The 20845-nt window shown below is 45.3% G+C and overlaps 1 protein-coding gene across 4 annotated transcripts in view; it reads right to left on the bottom strand.

Annotated features, from left to right (window-relative positions):
- The window catches only part of COL15A1 (collagen type XV alpha 1 chain), a 337165-nt gene that overhangs the window by 172739 nt on the left and 143581 nt on the right, over nucleotides 1-20845 (bottom strand). For all 4 annotated transcript variants that reach the window (XM_006018966.2, XM_025198310.1, XM_025198313.1 and 1 more), the window contains one exon: nucleotides 4653-5200. In XM_006018966.2, the coding sequence (XP_006019028.1) occupies nucleotides 4653-5200 (548 nt within the window). The remainder of the gene's footprint in view (nucleotides 1-4652; nucleotides 5201-20845) is intronic.

Raw genomic sequence — 20845 nt, forward strand, 5'->3', positions numbered from 1 at the left:
ACAGCACCGGGGCTGGGAGGGGGAAGGGGTGTTGCTAAGGGAGAGTGGCTGCAGGTTTGCAGCCGCCCTAAACAGCAGCTGGATTCCTCAACTGCCAGGACACAACAGTGAAGGTCTGTTGGGCCCAGGGGATCATTATAATAGCTCTTGGGCCTTCCTACAAATGCCATGAGTTACAGTGGTAAGCTGCTCTTCTGTCTGTGCCTTCGGTAGCCAATATTTGGCTGTTCACAGGGGATTTTTGGCCCTTACACACCATAGGAAATTCTGTTTTTGGACACATATCTCTGTATACATGGACAACAATGGGCAACTATATGCAGTAGCAGCTATAATATGTATCTGCTTCCCTTCTAGATGCATAGCAAACTGAGACAGCTGAAAATGGAGGTGGCAAAACACACATCTACTAGACTTGGGCTCAGGAACAGAAACATACTCTGCCTCCATCCCCTTTTGTCACTACAGCACTCACCTGGGAAGCCAGAAGTCCCAGGTTCTATGCTCAGCCTCACCCCAAGGTTTTAAAACAGGGCGGCTCTTACTTCCCAACACAGCACTCTAACCATCACAGGTCAGCCATTATCCAGTCCTTTCTTCATCACTCCTTTTGTAGCTGAGCCACTAATGTAGCCAAGAGATTGAGCTCCTAGGCTAGGGAGAGATATTACGCATAAACCAGCTTAAGTGATCAGAAACTGGTTTAAACATGTAACAGAACAGATGTTCGGTGCACATAAACCAGTTTGAGAATGGCTGAAACTGGTTTGAGATAAACCTGACTGAATGTAGTATCAGACTCAACTGATTTGGCTCAAACCAGTTTATGCAATGTCTGTCCCAGACCTCTTGGTGGTTTAAGATAAACCACACCCCCTCCGCATCCCAGCATGCTCTTGGGCTGGGTGGGGCTCTCTGTTCCACAGCAGAGCTGGCTCTTCCCCTCTGCTCTCTAGTCAGAGCAGGGGCAGGGTGTGGCCAGACACCTCTTCCCTGCTTCCCCTCTCCCCCTCTCTCTCTCCACTGGCAAACCCTGGGGACTGCAGCTGCTGTTTGCCAGCCCTACCTCCATGGCTTGCCTGCAAACAGGCAGGGACAGAGTTAATCACTCCCTCTGTCCCCCCTCTCCCCCGGAATGCCAGGGCCTTGGCTGCAGTCCATGTGGCTTGCACAGTGGTCCCGAAGCAGGGGAGAGAAGCAAGCAGATCTATGCGCAGTTCCAAGCCCTGCTGCAGCCCCGAGCCCACAGCTAAGACTTGCCGGGACAGACTGAGAGGTGGAAAGTGTTGGCAAAGATCTGAAAATCATCAGTGATCACACATGCTGGAGATTTAGTTAAGACAAGCTGCACCAAAGAATGCAGAAAGCTACATTTATATTAAAAAGCAGAACATGTAAACAAAGCCTTTGAGAATGCCTGGCTGTAAGGATACACTGTACCCTCAGGATTAGTAAAACTAACTCTTATCTTTCTGGTTTACATTTTCAGTTAGTGTAAGCTGTGTATGCTGTGTTTTACTGGGCTGTATCTTAGCTTAGGTGAACATTTTTGGTAGTTCCCTGTTGTATGCTTTGCAAATTGCTTTATTCAATACCTTGCTTCAGAGAAAGGACTTTTTCCCCATCCCCTGTGTGCTAGCCTTGGCGGGTGCCTGGCTATGCCCCCTCTGCTCCAGCAGGGTGGGGTGAGAGTCTCTCTTCCCTCATTTTTGGCAGTTGCTGGCAGGCACGCTCTAGTACCCCCTGGCTTCTGGCATGGGCCTGCATTTCCTGGTTTAATAGAGCATGTCTATCCACCTTTTAATCACTTTAAACTGCACAGCTTAGGCTAACCTGCAAAGAGTGAATCAATTCAGGCTTGGCCTTTTTTAATGTCTGTCCCTAGCTCTAGGCTCTTTCACTGCAAAGTGTGTTTTCCAGTCCTTTCATTGTTTTCATGGCTTTTCTCTTTCCAATTTATCCACACCCCTCTTGAAGCATTGCCACAATATTGGACACATTATTCCAATGTTTGCACAGTGCCAAATACAAACGTAATATAATCTCTCCACTTCCATTCAGTATTTCCCTGTTTATACACACAAGGATCATATTACCTTTTTGACCACACGGATGTATGGGGAGCTCAGATTCAACTGATTACCCATTGTGAACAAATCCAACTTAGATGGAGCAAAGTACAAGGGGAAGAACTTTTTCCCATATTGCCCAAATGGGCCCATGCTAGAACCCAGGGCCCCCTGCCTTCCAGGCCAGTAGTCTTCTTGCTGAACTGCACACTCCAGCTCTCTCTCCCCTACCTGACACAGGAGAAGCACTGGGGCTGGATGGTGGGGCTCTGCAGGACATATCTAGCCTGCAGGCCGAATTTTTGATGTCACTGTTCTACAGGCATCCAAAAAATAGCCAATTAGATGACCAGGAAAGAATACAATGTCACTCTTACTCAGTTTATTGAAAAAAGAACATTAGTCTTCCAAACCATAATACAAAAACTTAAAGTAAGTTAAGGATATGTAAAACAAGACAGAAAACAGAACCTGATATTTTCATTTGATTTGGCACTCAATGAACTTCTCAGGCTTTGGCAGCTCTGCTATTTTCATTGAGAAACCTACTAGGTGACAGACAGTTACAAGCTTGTCACAGGAGGAATGGTTTTCAATCAATTTTATGAAGTTTGGAAGACTTGTACCAATGTTCTGATCTATTCCATTTCTTTGAAGTACATTACAAGCTTTTGGTAATACATGAAGTTTGGGCATAGCTTATACTTGGCAATTATTTTTAACTGCATTTATGGTCATATAGCTCTCATGATCAGTCAGTTACTATGACTTAATATGCAATAAGCACACTCAGACAGTTATAGTTTAAAATAATGTTCCTATATTAAGCCATTCTTGGAAAAAGTTAACCAAATTGATGCTCTGAAATCATCCCTATTTAAAAACAGCCTATGAAAGTGTGCAGGATATATGCATTGAGCCCTAAATCACCTTAGAACCAAAGTTTGAATTACTGCTGAACTTTGGTCCATGTTTTCAAAAAAAATCTGCATTTCGAAAAACAGTTGCTTAAAACATTTGTAACATGCCAATCCCAACTACCTACTCTCAGCAACTCTTTTTGTATCCATATGATATGGACCCAATGCCCTGTAAGAAGTTCCCTTAAAAATTAGAGCTCATGAAATTCAGAGCTGGAAGAATAATCTGCTATCTTGTTTTGCTTCAAGGGATCCACTCTGAACATTCTATTTGCAAAGCCATCATGAACTGCATCCAGCAGCATTCATACACCTCAACAGCCAAACAACATAATGACATCTCCCACCCACCACAATTTTAGTTTACCGACAGTGTGTCTTGTACAAAATGTGGGAAAAGATTTGTCCAAACTTTTATATCATGATGTTAGTATTACTAGAAAGCCACATATAAAAACATGGTTAAATTATTTAGGTTGTAAACACTCAGCACTCAAGAAATGCAATAATCAATGTTTTCCATTCATCTTTATTTCTGACTTGTGCATGTGCCTTCTGTTTCATCACTCCATGACATCTCCACACGAAGTGTTTTCTGTAGGATCTTTGGCTCATTCCATGAACAGTAGTGGTGTTCAAGAGAATGAGGCTGCTCAGCCTTGTTTTTTATTTTAATCACTCAATTTGTATCCCTGTGCCTGATTTATTGTACACCATCCAATCTCTGCATTGAATAAGGAATTAATTACTTCCTCAAGAGCTTTTTCAAGGTTTTGCAGTGTCTGTACACTGTAGTATCTGAGTATACAGTGAGCATTCCACAAACCTCACAAACCTTAGTAAATTTACCTTCACACCTCCCTTGCTAGGGACAAATCTACTGCTCTATTCTGGAAATAACTTGCTGAAAAGGATTATGATGGGTAATCACTTGAATCTGAACTCCCCATACATCTGTGTGGCCAAAAAGTTAATGTGATCCTTAGGTGTATAAACAGGCAAATACTGAGTGGAAGTGGAGAGATTATATTATCTCTGTATTTGGCACTGTGCAAACATTGGAATAATGTGCCTGGTATTGTGGCAATGCTTCAAGAGGGATGTGGATAAATTAGAAGGAGAAGAGCGATAAAAAACAATGAAAGGACTGGAGAACACACTTCGCAGTGAAAAAGCCTAGAAGCTCAATCTCTTTGATTTAACAGAAGTTTGATAATAGAGGGTTCTTAAAGCTAACAGACACAGGGATAAAATGCAATGGTTGGAGGTTGAAGCTAGACAAATTCAGACTAAAAACAAGATGGACAGGGGATTTTTCTTTTTAAATCAGTGAGGCTATTTAATCTCTGGAACAAGTTATCAGGGGTTATGATGGATTCTCCATCCCTGGAATTTTCTTTTTTAAAATCAATGGCAGGTCTTTTTTTAAAGTGATAAGAACAGAAAGGATTTCCCTGAAGCAGTAAATCACATACTATGCAGGACATCACACTGGATGATCAGAACAGTCCCTTCTGGCCGTATAACATACACACAGGCATAGAAAACAGAAAATGCACAACTTGAGACTTAACTTTATTTTAGCCCTTGCAACCAGAACTCCTCTGAAAGGAAGCGTATATTTAAAACATTTAGGTGTGTGAAAACACCATCGTGTACTTACTGTGAATTTTTCCAATCCCGTTGCTCCTGCATTTCCAACAAATATACCAGAGCTGGAGTCAAATTCCAAGGCCTGAGCTGACCTCTGAAACTGAACTCTCTGATATTCTTCACAGTCCATGAACAGAGCCATGTCATTTCCCTGAACAGTCACCGTAAACCGATTCCATTTGTTAGTCATCACTGGAACTTTAAACGAAGCAGCCTCTCGGGAAATGTGTGAACCAGGCTCTGTGTAGTACATGATTATTCTTTGGGTGCCATCATCAACTGGGGATAGTCTCATTCCCAAGTATATAGTTTTCTGGAAGGCATCTGTTATTGCAAATAGTACACCTCCATGGTTGCTGTTTGGTTTTACTGTCACTACAATAGCAAAATCTCTATAGAAAGGCTGTGGTATTAAAGCCCTTGTCAGGCGACCAATGTTAGCGTCGGGTCCAAAACTGTAAGCTGGAAATCCACCATAGCCAGTGATAAAGTAGACAGATGGTGGAAGTGGAACTCCTATTAGCTCTGTGAGATCTAGGTGACCTTTTGATCCCCGTTCTGCAGCGAGACAAAAATATAGATATATTACTTTATAATGCAAGACAATGAAAATTTAACAAAATAGTGTTGCAGAGCATAACATTACCAGCAGTGTGCTAATGTATCAGACCTTGATTCAGTTAGGAGCCTAAACACATCCCTAGCCCATGAATACTCTCACTGATTTATGGACCTAGTCACATGCTTAAAGTGAGAGACATGATGAAGCACTTTGTGGAATCAGACCAGGGCAGATCCAGGGGGATGTAGCGGTGCAACTGTACCCGCCTTTGGTCCTGTTACATCTAGACTTTAAAACCAACTGCCCGGGAAGGGCAGTGGCACTTCTACTGAGGCACTGCTGAGGGTGTCAACTGACTTCATGGGTCATTATAATCTACTCATTTCCTGCTAATCTCTGTTCACTCCACAGATATTAACAACCCTCTCTCCTTTTAATGGTCTTGATGTTCCATTAATCAAACTATCATTTCTGCAATTATGCTGTCTGTTAGCCATTCCTGATAATATCTCTCTTCAATTTCACAGCCCTGCAGACTGTTTTAAATTCAAGCTAAAAACCTTAACTCAGGTGTGGTAATTTTAACTCAGGTGAGGACATGAGTAACAGTGAAGGGTTGTATGTACCGTCAAGACACTCAAGAAGACTAGATTTTGTATTAAGAATCTAAGTAAACAATGTGCATTTAACTATAATGACTACAGAACTAAAGAAACAAAATATTTTGACTATTTTAGCCTAGTTTGTTGAGTTTAATATATAAGCTAGCAAATTTTTGCACATTTCAATAAAGTTGCACTAGTTTTGCTTTGATCTTAACCTGAACAGCATAGTTCTAAGACCTTATCATATTAGTAAGTCTTCTAGTTTCTTTTCAACTGTGGAAAAATATGTGGTGTGGTGTGGTGTGGTGTGGTGTGTGTTGATGTACCACACTATGTGCACCCCCATTTCAAAATCCTAGATCTACGCATGAACTGGACCACCTACAGTCAGAGGATATGATAAGGAGTATGGTATCTCACAGGATTTGCTCAAACTCTTGTTCGCCCTACAAGTTACATACTACAAGGTGTTTTGTTTTTATTGCCCTCACTTTTTCTCAATTTAAAAAATGCTGTCCCCCATGGTTTTCTTGTAGACATAGAAAATATCCTTCAATAACAAAAACTCAGCTTTGAAATCAAGGAATGTACACTCCAGGAAGCATACAGATAGATATAAAGAACTTTGCCAATATGCCCCAGAAGAAAATGTCTCCTAGGTGGTCAACCTAGACTCAACACATGTGAACAAGGATAATCAGAACTGAGCATTTCAAGAATCTGAGTAAGGAATCTGTTCCATCAGCATCTTTAGAAACAAAACTTTTCAAACACCAATCTTCTCCTCAGAGAGGAAATACTAAAAACATTATTACATTTTAATAACCAATTTCACAGCCAGGCCTATGAACTGCACTTCATCAGCCTCCTAGGTACAGAAACTCATGGACTCCATATAGACATTGGAATTCTGACACACTACAAACTGCCAGACATCTGACTCCCCAGGTACCTCTCCACCTTTACCTGTGCTGCTACATCCCCCTTTCCCTCCCCACCCTAGCCTGTCCCTCATCCCCTGATGCCTCCATTTCCATTTTCACTGACTGGCTTTCTTGCCTGAATTGCATGCCAGCCTCTGGCTTCTTTACTATTCCTTCCATCCAGAAACAGCACACACACAGCCCAACTGCGGGTGCTTCCTCAGCCTGACGAAGGGTTTTTCAACCTGAAAGCTTGATAAAATACATTTCTCTAACTATTCAGTTGGTCTATTGAATAGATACCAGATTGACACAATTGACCTTGTCTGCCAGTGCCAAGTCCTTAGACCAATCCTAGTGGGGTGCAGGGCCCGGGGCAAATCAGCCTGTGCGGGGGCCCCTTAACACTACGTGGGACCATGGCACCCCTGCAAAGGGAGGTGGGGTCTCTGGGCTTCTTCCATGGCATGGGGCTGAGCCACCAGCTCCAGGCAGGCCCCACGGGAGGGGCTGCGGCCACTCTGCCCAGCTTTGTGGGGCCCCCCAAAGCATGGGGCCCAGGGTGGTCACCCCGATTTGCCTTACCCTAGGGATGGCTCTGATAATGATTTTGGATTTTTCTCATATTTTGACTCCCTGAATGGCTTTTTTTGGTCCTTTTTTTTGCTTTCTTGAAAACTGGATAAATCTGGTACCAGGCAAAACTAACAAACTTTATGAATGTGAATTTTATTTGAAATCCAATATACACACACCCCTCCCCCCAGTTAGAAATGTAAGGAAGAGTGGGGGCAGAGGAAGGCTGGGAAAATTGGTGTTAAACAGACAGGAAATTCAAAGCAATTGAGGTGATGGGAATTTGCATTTTAGATTGTCAAACTCTTTTGAAATATCAGAGGGAACTGGGGATGTATATTAGCAGAAAGTAGGAGAATGGTTACTTTGGCCAGCAGCAAGCTCAATCAGGACTAGTGGGTAGGGGAGAGGGGCAAGACAACCCCTTCTCTTACCTAAGAGATAAATCCAATAAATGTAATGTGAATTGTCTCTCCCTTCTTATCAAAGTAGAAATTAGCAAAAACTGAACAGAAATCTTTTCTAGCCATAGAATATACCTTAAATTTGCTGGATATCTGATCAATTCTGTTTTTGTTGGAAGATCCTTTTTCCTCCATCATGGAGCTCTCTTGATATGAGGTTATATTTTAAATGCCTGCCTCTGCAAGGAGTAACATTTAAGTCTCTACCAGTATATGGGACTGAGATATGGGTGGTCATGGTAGGCCACCTGGGTGGTGGCAAACTGTAGTCAGGGGCTGGAATCAAAGTGGACAACTGAAGTCAGAAGCTGAAATAAAAGAGTTGGGGTTAGAGAATCAGAGCCAGGAGCTAAAATCGGGAGATAAAGCCAGAGTTGAAGAATCAGCATCAGGGGCCTGAGTCAGGAGCCAAGATTGAGACCTAAGCCAAAACCAAAGCTAAATGTAATTTGAGCACGTCTTGGCAGTCTTTACCCAGACAGCTTGCTGCTGTTTGCTCCAGGCTTATAAAGGCCAGTGTAGGAGAGGTTCTCTTCCTGTAGCCCTGGGGGATGACTCAGACTAAAACTTAAATACTTCCACCTACAGCAGGGGTGTCCAACCTTTTTGAATGTGGGGCCAGATCATGAACTATTTATCACCCAGTGAGCTGGCAGGAGTGGGCGCTCGTGCGGCCTGTCCAGTCTGGCCGTGGCCTGGGGGCGCAGGGGTCAAGGGGTGCCGCCTGCCCCCGCAGTGTCCCAACTGCCACTTGGGTGGCCTCAAGGATGCTCCCACACCTGCGCGCCTGGGCTCAGCAGCCAGGGGGACATGTGGGGACTCTACAGGGGGGTACGGGATGTGCAGGGACAACCCCCTGCTCCCTCTCCCCCGGGGCAACCCGAGGCCAAGTGGCAGGGGTCCCTCCCCACCTGGGGCCCACAACTCGCCACCCCCAGCATGATGTCTGTGGGCGCGGGGGGATGTGGGGAGGCAGGAGCGGCGCCGGCTTCCCGCTCCGACAGCCACAGCAGTAGCAGCAGCATCTCCCACAGGCCTGACTGCAGCATCCCTCCGAGCCGGCATCCACACCCCCTGCATCCGCCCGCCCGCTGCACCACAACTTCCTCCAGCCCACGCAGCCAGCGGGGCTGGCATGCAAATGAGGAAGGGAGGGGCAGGACTAGGAACAGAAACCCTGCAATGTTGGAGAGGGGAGGGGCTGGCATGCAAATGAGGAAGGGAGGGGTGGGGTGAGGAAGGGACACAGTGAAATGAGGGGGGAGGGGAGAAGCCATACCACGTCGGCAACATCAAGCTGCTGCGGTGCGTGTGGGAACCTTGTCCCTTCCCCAGCCCTTCAGTAGCCATTAGGAAGCTTCTGAGGGGCTGAGGGAGGGACAAGGGGTGGGAACGAAAGTAAACAGTGTTTACTTTCGTTTCCCGTCACAGCACTGCAGACCTCAGAAAATGGCTTGGCAGGCTGCATGGTGGCCCGTGGGCCATATGTTGGACAAGCCTGACATACAGCCTGAAACTGGGTCACCCTCAGCTGGGCCTAGGACAACCAGGCACCATGATTTAAGCCAGGGCTGTCCAAATTCTAAGCAACGGCAGGCCAAATGCCCTATAAGTCACACCCAGCAGGGGCAGAAACATCCACACGCCACATCAGTGCAAGCCACATTTCTCCAGACTGCACACTATGCAGATGCCCTCCCTCCCCCAACTGCTGCAAACTCTCTCACTAGCACACCACCACTGCACCATGCACCTGTCTTGGGGCTCCCCCCCTCTGCACTGCTCTACCACACACCAATGCTGTGCAATGCTGTGCAATGCTGTGCACACCATTATACCATGTGTGCAAGAAGTCCCAGACTCACGGTCAGCTTCCCGTACCATCACTCATGGGGAGAGGCAAGAAGCAGAAGCTGGGGAGGCAGTGAACCCTGAGGAGGGTGATAGACAGATGGGAGCCCAGGGGCTGCAAATTAAAGCCTAGTGGACCACCAGTTGGACAGTCCTTTGGACCTGATGTGTCACTGACACTCCTGTTTAAAATCTTAATTTTTACAATGAGAGATTAATAAAACTCATTTTTGAACCTGTACATTAATTCTCCACTGGACAAATCCATTCAACTACATTTTAGGTCTCTCCTGTGGGTCAATTCTTTCTGTTCAGGTACACACCACTCTTTCTATAGGATGTCATCATTCAGGAACTCTCTCTCCAGTGCACTTCAAATTGGTAGAAAATTCCTATCTTTACCTAGTCCTAATCTGTCCCTTTGAAGCTGGATATTCCTCTTATTGTAGGCTTATTATGGAAATAAAATTGTACTTTAGCTGCCTTATGCTCTTTCCTGAAAAACAGTTATTCTGTATAAGGCTTGGAACTGCACTTGAAAATGACTGCACAGAAGGACCTATGTATACTAATTAGTCATAGGATATGGGACATCAATGTGATTAAGCCATGTAACATTCAAAAAAGGAGTGACATTCTGGAATAGCCTCATAATCTGCCAAAAAAATTACATTTAAGATGAGGCTCAATCATTTTGTTCGACTGTGACAGTAGGCAACTGGACTCAAAGGCTGGGAAGAGTGAAGAGCTTTTAAATGAAAAATAAAACATAAAGGAGCCTTGATAATTTCTGCAAATCTGAGCCAAAGCCTAATGAAGTCAGTGGAGTCATTACATTGACTTCTTTGCCCTCTGAATTTAGCCCTCACTGACCTGTAGATAAATAAGGGCTTAATTTCTGTTTGGCACCTAATCCACCCTTTCATCTTCTACCAAGAGGAGCATGTAACACCTTAGCGCACACATAAATCAGTGACCTCTTGCTTATGCTGGGCTCACTGGTAGTGTGGAAGCTTCCCCCAGCTGCATGTCTTCAGTGCCTCTCCTCCTTTGGTCTGAGGGTCATATTGGCAGTTGATCTGTGGATGAGTGGAACTCAGCTCTAGGAAGGTGCCCAATGCTATTGTGTACTGTGGCTGATTCATGCATAGTATAGAACAGTGCTTCATACTTTTTAAAACTTCTAAATCAAAAGCTGCTGTACAAATGCTGAACACAATGCGTACTAGACATTTTAAAGTAGTAGGCAAGTCACAACCAGGTGGTTCATTACGAACAAAGTAAGATTTTCTACCAGGTAATCCAATAAATGTAGAACATTACTACATAATAAGACTATGTCAGAGTTATCAGCAGTGAAGCATCAGATGGGAAGTTATGCAACTTTCAAGAGGTGCAGAACGAAAGATAAGGCCTTTGAATTATTCCCCCCAAGGAATTTTCAAGCAGCACTGCAGTGAATGGATAATGGAATTTGGTACTGTAGGGGAAAAAGTGAAAAATCTAATTAGATTTTTTTTCACTGCCTAGTTGAAATATCTGGTCTTGAACGGAAAAGATCAAATGCTTAAAAGGTACTATTTTTTTAAAGGCTAAATTAGCTAATTTGTGAGGGAAAATTTCAGTGCAGCAGTTCAATAGATTCAAATTCTACCCTCCTCCTTGTGGCGAAAATGTGCCAGTAACACAACAAAACAATTGCAGTTCTGCAACATGGAGTGTAGGGGACAATGTATGAGGGTCCCACAGGCCAATTCTGCTTGTTGTTCTGGCACAACAATGTAAATCAGCTCTCCAGTACCCTGGCTGGAGGATCAACCCTGACATGAATGGGCAACTGATGCCACCTTAGTCAGGGGGGGCACGTATCCCTTCCCCCCTAAGCAACCAGTCGGTGACCGGGGTGGGGGTTCCCCCACGGCCAATCTTGCTGACCGGGGGAGCTCCCCCGTGGCAAAACTCACTGACCAGGAAGCGGTGGCAGTGCTCCCAGAACTGGCCGCAGCACTACACCCAGTGCTCCCACTCCCCAGTTGGCGCTCGCAGAGGGGGCACCAGCGCTCCCACCTGATGCCCCTGCCCATCACCTAATCAGGGAGCACAGCCAGTCAGGGGGTGCACCAGTGCTCTCAGGGGGTGCACGTACACCCCCGTGCACCCTCTACATGTCACCACTACTGACATAGATAAGCTGCAGACCATGGGTGGGCAATTATTTGGGCTGGAGGGCCACTTAGGGAGTTTTGGTGAGCTGTCACAGGCCAGGTCAGCACCTTGCCCCCTCCCCACCGCAAACAGCTCATCAAAACTTCCTGAGTGGCTCTGCTCCAAGCTGGATTGGACAGCTGAGATGGAGCCATGAGGGACAGAGAGTGGCATCTAGGAGCGGGACAAGTGGTGGAGCTAGGATTGTGGGGCCATGACAGAATGGGGCTGGGGTCCAGGGCAGAGACCTGGAACCCATTCCCCGCATGACCCTGCAAGGGGTGCCGGTTCTACAGGCAGGGTCATGAAAGGAGGACATCACAGCTCTGCCCTGGGCCCCGGCCCCGCACTGTCACTGCCCAGCAAAGCTGGGGTCTCCATGGAGACTGGCTGAGACCCATGCGGGCAGGATGTGTCCCGGTGGATGGGATGGGGCCATGGGCAGGCAGGGAACTGTGCCTGGGAGTGGGACAGGTGGGCGGGGCCAGGATCTTAGGACAGCGACATTTCAAAGCTGGGGCGTGGGGCTGATCTGCAACCCACTCCCCATGCGTCCTGCCCATGGAACCGATGCCTGTTGCAGCGACCTGCAGGCACTGAATTGCGGCTCTGCTTTGGGTCCTGGCCCTGCGCATGTTACCTCCCCAAGATCCAGCGCTGCCCACCTGTCCCAATCCCAGACACTACTCCCTACCCACCTATGGTCCCATCCCATCCACCCAGCCACATGCCCTGCCCATGCGGGTCCCACCCCCAAGGGAAGCTGCCACTGCTGGGGCTGCCAGGAAGCAAACCCAGCTACCATGGTGCCCCAGGCTGCTGTGCACCCAGGGGCAACAGAACCAGCAACACATGCCATGGCCCAGGGTTTCCCCCATGCCTGGGCCAGGCAAGACCAAAAGATCTGTCACAGACTGAACAAAATCCCTTGGCAGGCCAGATCCAGCCTGCAGGCCACATTTTGTCCACCCCTGCTCTAGATGTTCCCTCAGTTGACTAGGATGTGCCAAAGAGGCTAGCTGAGTGTGTAGGTCATGAAAAGATGTAACACTAACCATTTTAAAAGATTAGGGGACTTACCGTACAGGAGAGCATTTCAGATGTAACTGTTTTATCTGTTTACTCTTCTGCTCTTATAGTGAAGCTAAACTGCTGTAATGTTTAACTTGAAAGAACCAAATTTAAGGTTGTGGCAGTTTAGTTTCCATTCAGGAAGAAAAAGATTAGATAGATGAAGTTTATGGTGACTTCCTCTGAAGTACTACAAATTAAAAGCATTTGTTTGTTTCTATGTTTTAAATGGTTCATAACATTTGCTTGGGATAGCAGTGATGGAGTGCATGGTGATTGTGCTCATATGAAATTTCCCAAAACCTCGCTACTTGGACTTATAGGTGATGTGGAGAGGGAGGTACCGGGGGGGGGGGGGCACATGCCCCCCAGATTTCTGTAATGATGGTGGGGTGCAGGGCTGCAGCCTGGCCAAAGCCAGGGCCCAGCAGCAGCAGGGGCTGCAACAGCACAATTTCTGTGCTGACGGTGGGGCACGGAGCTGAAGCCCAGCTGGAGCCAGCACCAGTGACCAGCAGCAGCAGGGTGGTGGTGGTGGCACAGAGTTGTGCCTTCCCACTGTCAACACTTACATGTCAGCTGTGTTTGGAGTGGATGTTTGGTTCAGGATTTGGGGCATAATGAACTTAAATGTAATCTATATCCATTTCAAAGGAGTTGGAATGTAGGTCTGATCTAAACTAAAACATGAATTTTGCATCAGAGTTATATTACTTAAGAGCCAACTTTGTTAAGTGCTCTAAAATTGTATTAAGGATTCTAGTGTCCCAGCTATAATGATTTTTTTTTCATAAAAATGCCCTGTGAATTTTAGTACAGTAGTATAATAGCTCCACAGTAGAACAGAATAAACTATTACTGCAGTAATTCCTTAACTGTAGCACAAGTGGGTTGTCTTGAGATTGTCAACCACTAATTTATTTGACAAAAAGCTAATGGTCCTGAGAAAAGCTCATTTGATCAGAAACATTTTTGTTCTCAATTTCCCCAGTTAGTTAGGAAACTTGCATACAAATCTTTCAAACAACAAAGTTATATTCAAAGGAGCATTTCACAGAGTCCTAAGAAATGAAAAAAATGTCTATTGTAAGTAAGATTTGTATACTGAATACCTCATTTCTCATGCTTTGTTAAGCATGAGAAGTCAAAGCTGTGTAGTTATTCACATATTAACTATTCATATCTTAGTTTCATAGTTGGTAGGGTCGGAAGGGACCTGAGCAGATCTTCAAGTCCGCCCCCCTGCCATGGCAGGAAAGAGTACTGGGGTCAAATGACCCCAGCAAGGTGTTCATCTAGCCTCCTCTTAAAGACCCCCCAGGGTAGAAGCCAGCCATCTGTTGTGCCAGGAGGGAGGTCTATGACAAGAGCTAATATTGTATCAGTAATAATGCCTAATTAATAAATCATTCAAGACTGCATAGTATTAGCCACTTTATGGAAACATTTAAGAAGGAACATGCCCTTGTATCATTGCATTTGCATTAGAGATATGACAAGTACCTAATTCAGATGTGATCTGTACAGGACACAAACCAGACTATGAAAATACAGTGCAGCCACCTACCCCATCTAGTGTGACCGCCTACAGACAGAACTATGGCAACAGAGCAAATGGTTGGTGGAGCCCTTCCAAAAGATACGGAAGGTCCCGAGATGGGCAAATAGTTGCCTCCTCAAGTAGAGGCTGTGAGAAGGAGCTTCAACTAGAAAACCACCATTAAATATATTGTGCTTTACCTACATCTAGTGGCATTCACTGTCACCAAGTCAGAAGCCAGTGGTGTTGGCAGGGTTGATGCCTCAAGGCAGGAGAGCTCAGAGGAAAAGAAAGCACAGCAGAAACCTGGCTGTGGCCTCTTGACTTGACTTCCTTCATGGGTCCACAACCCAGGGCCCAGCACATGTTGTACCCAGGGGAGTGTTATGGAATACGCCTTGGAAAATATGGCCTTGGGGTGCATGTAGGGACCCCCTCCCTACCTTAGAGGTCCCCCTCTCCTCCTCCCCTTGCTACTGCTTCATCTAGACTTCCACTCAACTCCACAGCCTGCTGCCTTTCCACCTATAGTTGTCTCAGGTGTCCCTCCCACTCTCCTGTTCCTGTCTGATGAGGTGCACCTCATTCTCACTACCTGACTGACTCCCTGTTTTGTTCAAAACCTTGCCCTGATTCCCTCTTACACCCTCCTGGGTGTTGCTCATGTCCCTAATCTAGTCCATGTCTCACCCCTTCCATGGCCCCTAAAGCTAGCCCAAAAGCCCAGACCTAACTGTGGCTAATCTCCCTGAACTTCTCATAGCCACCTCGCTCTCTGAGACCTGACTCAGCTATGTCCACCTGCCCATCCCTGCAGGTGGCTGCAGAACTTTCCCCCTGCCTATAGGTAGACATGACCCCCTCCCCCTCCTCCTATTGGTCCCAGGTGCAGGGAGTCAAAGTCCTTGTGGTCATGCTCTGAGCATGACATTTCTAGTTGCACAGGGTTCTACAGGACTAGAAACAATTAACAGGAAGTCTCTAGCTATGGAGATTTCATGTAGACTTTACCACACCTGCAGTTCTCCTGTGAAATATGAATTTTCATTTCTACCTAGGAGAACTTTTACAATCTCCTATGCCTGATGAAGGGTGCCTGTGCCCAAAAGATTGCAAATAAAGACTTTTTTTGTGCAAATATCTGGTTGGTCTAATAAAAGATATCACCTCTGCCATGAGTTTTGAATCCTAACTATGTAGAGGCACTTTTTGGCTAGAAACAGCTGGAAATGTGCAGCTGATCAAAGTGGCTGTATTTAACTATGTCTGGCCCTGCATGTAAGCCCTCCACCCAAAACAGGAGAAATGTGCAGGAATAGAATTTAAAGTCCTGATATAGCCATGTAAGTTACATATGTACTTTGGGCAATACCATATATAGTTGAATATAAGATGACCCCCCAATTATTAGAACCTATATATGGAAAAATGTATAAATTTGTTATAATTTTCCAAGTATAGAATCTAACTATTGGAGAGCTGTTTTGAATTCCCCCTTCCCCCAACAGTGTTACAGCAGGGAAAGCAGCAGCTGGGGGGGAAGGATCAGGTGGCTCCCTTGCCCTCTGCCCCATCCACTTCTCCCTGCAACTTCTTGCCCCTGTGCCACCTGCACCCCCCCATCCCAGCTTCCCAAACCTCTGCCTCTTCCCCCTCTACTCCCTGCAGTTTCTGCCTCTTCCCTTCCCCCAACTCTTACTGTCAGAAGCTGCTGGGGCTGCTCCAACCTGGAGCACAACATGTGGAAGCTGCCTGGCCATGCAGCTGTGTGGACACTACTGATTGGCCATGCGGTGCCAGGACTGCCCATTGGCTCCGCAGGGGAAGGACTTTCCATGTGCTCCCAGCCCAGGAGAGACCCCAGCTGGATCAGGATCTAAATTGTTCTTCACAGTAAGGGGGAGGGAGGTGGATGGGAAGGAGCAGAAGCTGCAGAAGGGAAAGTGGCGGGGGGGGGAAGAAGGAAGCTGCTGTGGATCTGACTCTGGCCCTGATCCAGGCTCAGGACCAGTTAGAGCTGCAGCAGCTGCCTGCTCCCTCCCTCCACTTTGTATGCAAATATAAGATGAGGGGCTTTTTCCCCATGCTGTTTGAGGAAAAAAAAGCCTCATCTTATATTTGAGTAAATACAGTAGGATATCACCCTAAGTTGCCATCATGTCTAATGGCTTAGACCACTGTTTCTCAACCTTTTCACTCAAGGCACCCCTCACTAGACTCAAAGCACCCCTAGTTAGACTCAAATCACCCTTGGAAAATACTAGCTTAGTTTTCATCCATTTTTTACTATGGAAAAATAATAGAGAAAGTCTTCTGTTACAAAGAACTCAGAAAGAATACAACAAGTCAGAATGTTTTTAACACTGTAGATTCCTATTTGAAAGCTCTAGGCTTATCTTGTGAATCATGTCTGCAAATTAATTAGTTTAATTTAACAGTGCTCATGTTGTGTGGCACCCTGCTGCATCCTTTGGAGGAACTTAAGGCACCCAGGTGTGCTGCAGCACCCTGGTTGAGAACCACTGGCTTCGACAATCAAACAGTAATAGAATCTACACTACTGAATAGTAATATAATGTCGCCCCAAGTGGCAGACTCCCAAGATCCATATAAGGCTCCAGGGCAATGACAATATACTCAAAGCTTTCAGTGAGCATAAATATTACTGTAGGATATTTTGGCCATGTTGTGCAAAGTTTTGTTAAAACAGCCATCTGTGACCTGCTTGATTGCCTGTAGCCAAAAAGCAGATATTTTTCAGCATTTCCTTTTTACATTTCTCTTCCATCTCTATACAACTCACAAATACATAGAACTGGGTATCTCTGTGGAATCAGATGCTACATCTATCTGATGGAAAACAAAAGGATTCTGACAATCTTGTGCTCTGCTGCACTCTGTGAAATCTCACCGTATCTGCCATTCAGATGCTCAGGCACTATAGTGATGAATAGTGTATAAACATATATCACTGAAATAAATCCTAGGCCCTCTTGAAGAGCTAGCTTTCAAGGCAAACTGCAGGCATTTCAGTACTTCAGCTATTCAGTGAAGTCTCCAATAGTTCATACGCTGAACACTCAATAAGCTTCACATCTAGGCAACATGCCATGAATAAAACAAACCTGAGCAGTTCAGCCACACTGGGCGCTTCTATGTGAGATGTTTACTGCCAGGTTGCCTAATTAGCTCCACAGTATACATCTCAGTGTCTACACATGCAGTGCTATTAGAACGGAGTAAACTAATTAACTCTGTAGTGGGTTAGTATATGTATATACAAGTACTATCCTACTGTGGAGTTTTTTACTCCACAGCCTCACATGTGTAGACATTGATGGGGCTGGCTAGGGTATGAGGGTGCATCAGTGCAGCCTGTCAGCTAGCCCCACAGTGAAGTACCCTCGTGCCCCTGCCAGCCCTTCGACAGCATGCTGAGCTGGGTCAGAGGAGCCCCCGGCTGGCAGGCTGAACACCCGGACTTCCTGCCAGCCAGAGCTGTTTGGACCTGGCTCAACATGCTACAGTCCCCAGCACAGTCAAACAGTGTGCAATATGCACTGGAATGTATTGCTCCATGCTAATAGCACGTGTAGGTAGACATGTTGATTTAGTGTGAAGAAGATTATATGATGATTGATGATCCAGATTACAGGTAAAACCCTTTAAGCTCAAAGCCAACAGCAATACAGCTATCCATACTAACTGCAAAGAGCAGGCCCAGAAGAAATCTGCCCTGTTTGAGTCATAATCTTTCCAGTGCTTCTTCTGGGAGATTGTGACTCCATGTACCACACCCTCTATTCAGGACTATGCCATCAAGGGCACACAAATCTTTAACATGCTATAGGTATGCTGAACACATATTACGATGTAACAGTTATTTAATGCTGTGTAATATTCTTTAATGCAAAGACTGCTTTTAGAAATGTCCTTATTAGGGGGAAAGTAACAATGATCCATTTATTTAAGTTGCTTTTTGCATGTTCCATTATAAAATATATCTGCAACCTTTTCTGAATACAGGCTCAATCTTAGAGATATTCCCCATTCCACTATAATCTTTTATCCTATTTTCAGTCATTTAATTAATTATGGATTCCTCTTCGAGTTTCTTTATTTACAGATAAATAGTACCTACCTGTTCTCTATAACCCTAATGCAAATTTCACATTCTAGTTAACTGACTAGATCAGACCTACAGTCATTTTATTTGTCCTATGGCATTTTATTCAAGTTTAGCTGAATAAAATAAATATTACTACTAATCTTCTCTAATTTGTATTAAAAATGGCTAAACCTTCTAAAGAGTAAAGACCACACCATCACAAAAGCAAGTATTCTACTGGAGCACCTGCAGTGTGTGGCAGATAAAGCTGGACCAGATCCCTACCTGGGCACACATCCTGGCCACATACGGAGTCCTAGAGACCCTTTGGAGATAAAAAATGCGGGGTAAAACCCCCTCGCTTCTTGGGGAAAGAGAGAGCTGGGCTCCCCTTGATTACTCTGTGGACATGGTAGCACAGACTCATTCTTCCCTCAGAGCTAACGGTATCTTTCGGTGCCAGTTACAGTAATTAGTCCAATGTCTCAAGGAAAAGCAGTTAGTGTGGAAAGTTTGTGGTTTGCACCCAACTATGATGATGTATGATGCAGGGGTTGTTATAGCTATATACAACAAACTTTGAGTTTTCTTATGCACTATGACCCAATTTTTAAGATCCATTATAATGCACTGTTTCTTCCACAGGGCACCTGCCTCTCTCAGTGCTTGGAGAGATGCACCAGGGGAGCTAGAACTCTTAACATTTCCAAACTTAAACATGCTTGCTTTGCAAATAAAGGTCTTTTAATGTAGGACTGCTATTGTCTGAAGAGCAAAGTGAGGCATTTTCAATGGAGTCAGTGAATACTGTAAAGTAATCATGGACTGTATATAAAATGCAGCATTTTTCTATCTTGATTCCACAGCAAGAAATATTATTAATGCTGATCCCAGCCTGGCCTTTAGTACCTTGTGCTCTTCTGAATATTCTGTTCAGCAAAAATCACATTTTGACAACCAGGACATGCCCCTTTCACACTCACTTCCTCCTTAAAGCTGGCAATATGCATGGGGAATGATGTTCAAGTAACCTAGTTCATCCACCCATTTGCGTGGCTGCATTGCATAATGAAAGATTTAAGTGCAGCAGCTGGGCAGAGCTGCAGTTGCAATACAAGACCCCGCCATCCCTCACCTGGCTGGGGTGCATGTGATCAAAGAAAGAAGGTGTGTACAAACTTTGAGGCTTTGAATAGACATTGCATTTGTCCTGAGAGAAAGCCTTTTGGAGCAGTTACATGTTCAGGCCAGCAAGGGCCTAGAGGACTGAAAGGTAAGAACCCCATGCTCTCATTCTGTGGGACAACAGTGATCTGAGATTTGGGGTATTGGGCAGGGGGAGGCAGGACAGGCAGGGTGTTTACACTGTGTAGCCTTGAGTGGTTACCCTTTAGTGTAACACGAGCTGTGTAGCACAGATCAGAGAATTCTGCCCTGGAGTGACATAACTTTGAGCTGCCTAATGAGTTCTTAAAACTAGTTTCAGGTCCAGGGGTTAAGAGCATCAGGAGCTGCCCAAAATTACCGTGTAACAAGGCTCTGAGTTTGTAAGGTTACTGTGGGTCATTCCTAGGACAAGCTGGTCAGGTTGTGTGTTCTCACTTGACACCTGCTGTATAGTCTGTATCTGTGTAGGACACAGGGGTCTTCTGGCCATGGTGACTGTAAGCAATGAAGTGGGAAGTGCATGTAGACCATGAGTTTAATGATGGGCAAATGGAAGTATAGTTTCAGGTAGGATAGTGAACAGGTGACACACTTGTCAAATGTAGATGTGAGATTATTTCAGTGTGGTAGGCCAAAAATCTGACTATGTACTCCGGCACAGTAGTGTGACTTTTTCGGCAAATTTCATGATGAAATGATACATGACCACATCCTTTATGGCACAGAGGATCACTACACGTCAGAGACATTGCAGATTACTGGCTCAATTAACTTTCTCAAAATACTTGAGAAAGCCATTACAAGTGAAACAGGCTGAGAGCACCAAGCAGCCCCAAGAGACATCACAGGGTCCTGGCAAACCCACAGGCTGGTCATGCCACTGCCCAAAAAACAGCTGTCAAATAGCAACAATTGTCAGCACAAGTCCAGAGCAGACCTCCAGAAAGCTGAAAGCAATGATCCTGCTGAGGAGAGCATAAAGCAGCCAAAACTGTGAGATATGTGAACATATTGAATCTGCATGTGTAAATCTAATGTTACTTTTGGTTAAATCTGCTCATGCCACTGCATGCATAGTTTTATTTTAGGTTTCCAATATGTTCTGTGTCTACTAGTCTGGTAGCACTCTTT

This window comes from Alligator sinensis, unplaced genomic scaffold, assembly GCF_000455745.1.
Source record: "Alligator sinensis unplaced genomic scaffold, ASM45574v1 scaffold428_1, whole genome shotgun sequence".
Taxonomy (NCBI): Eukaryota; Metazoa; Chordata; order Crocodylia; family Alligatoridae; genus Alligator; species Alligator sinensis.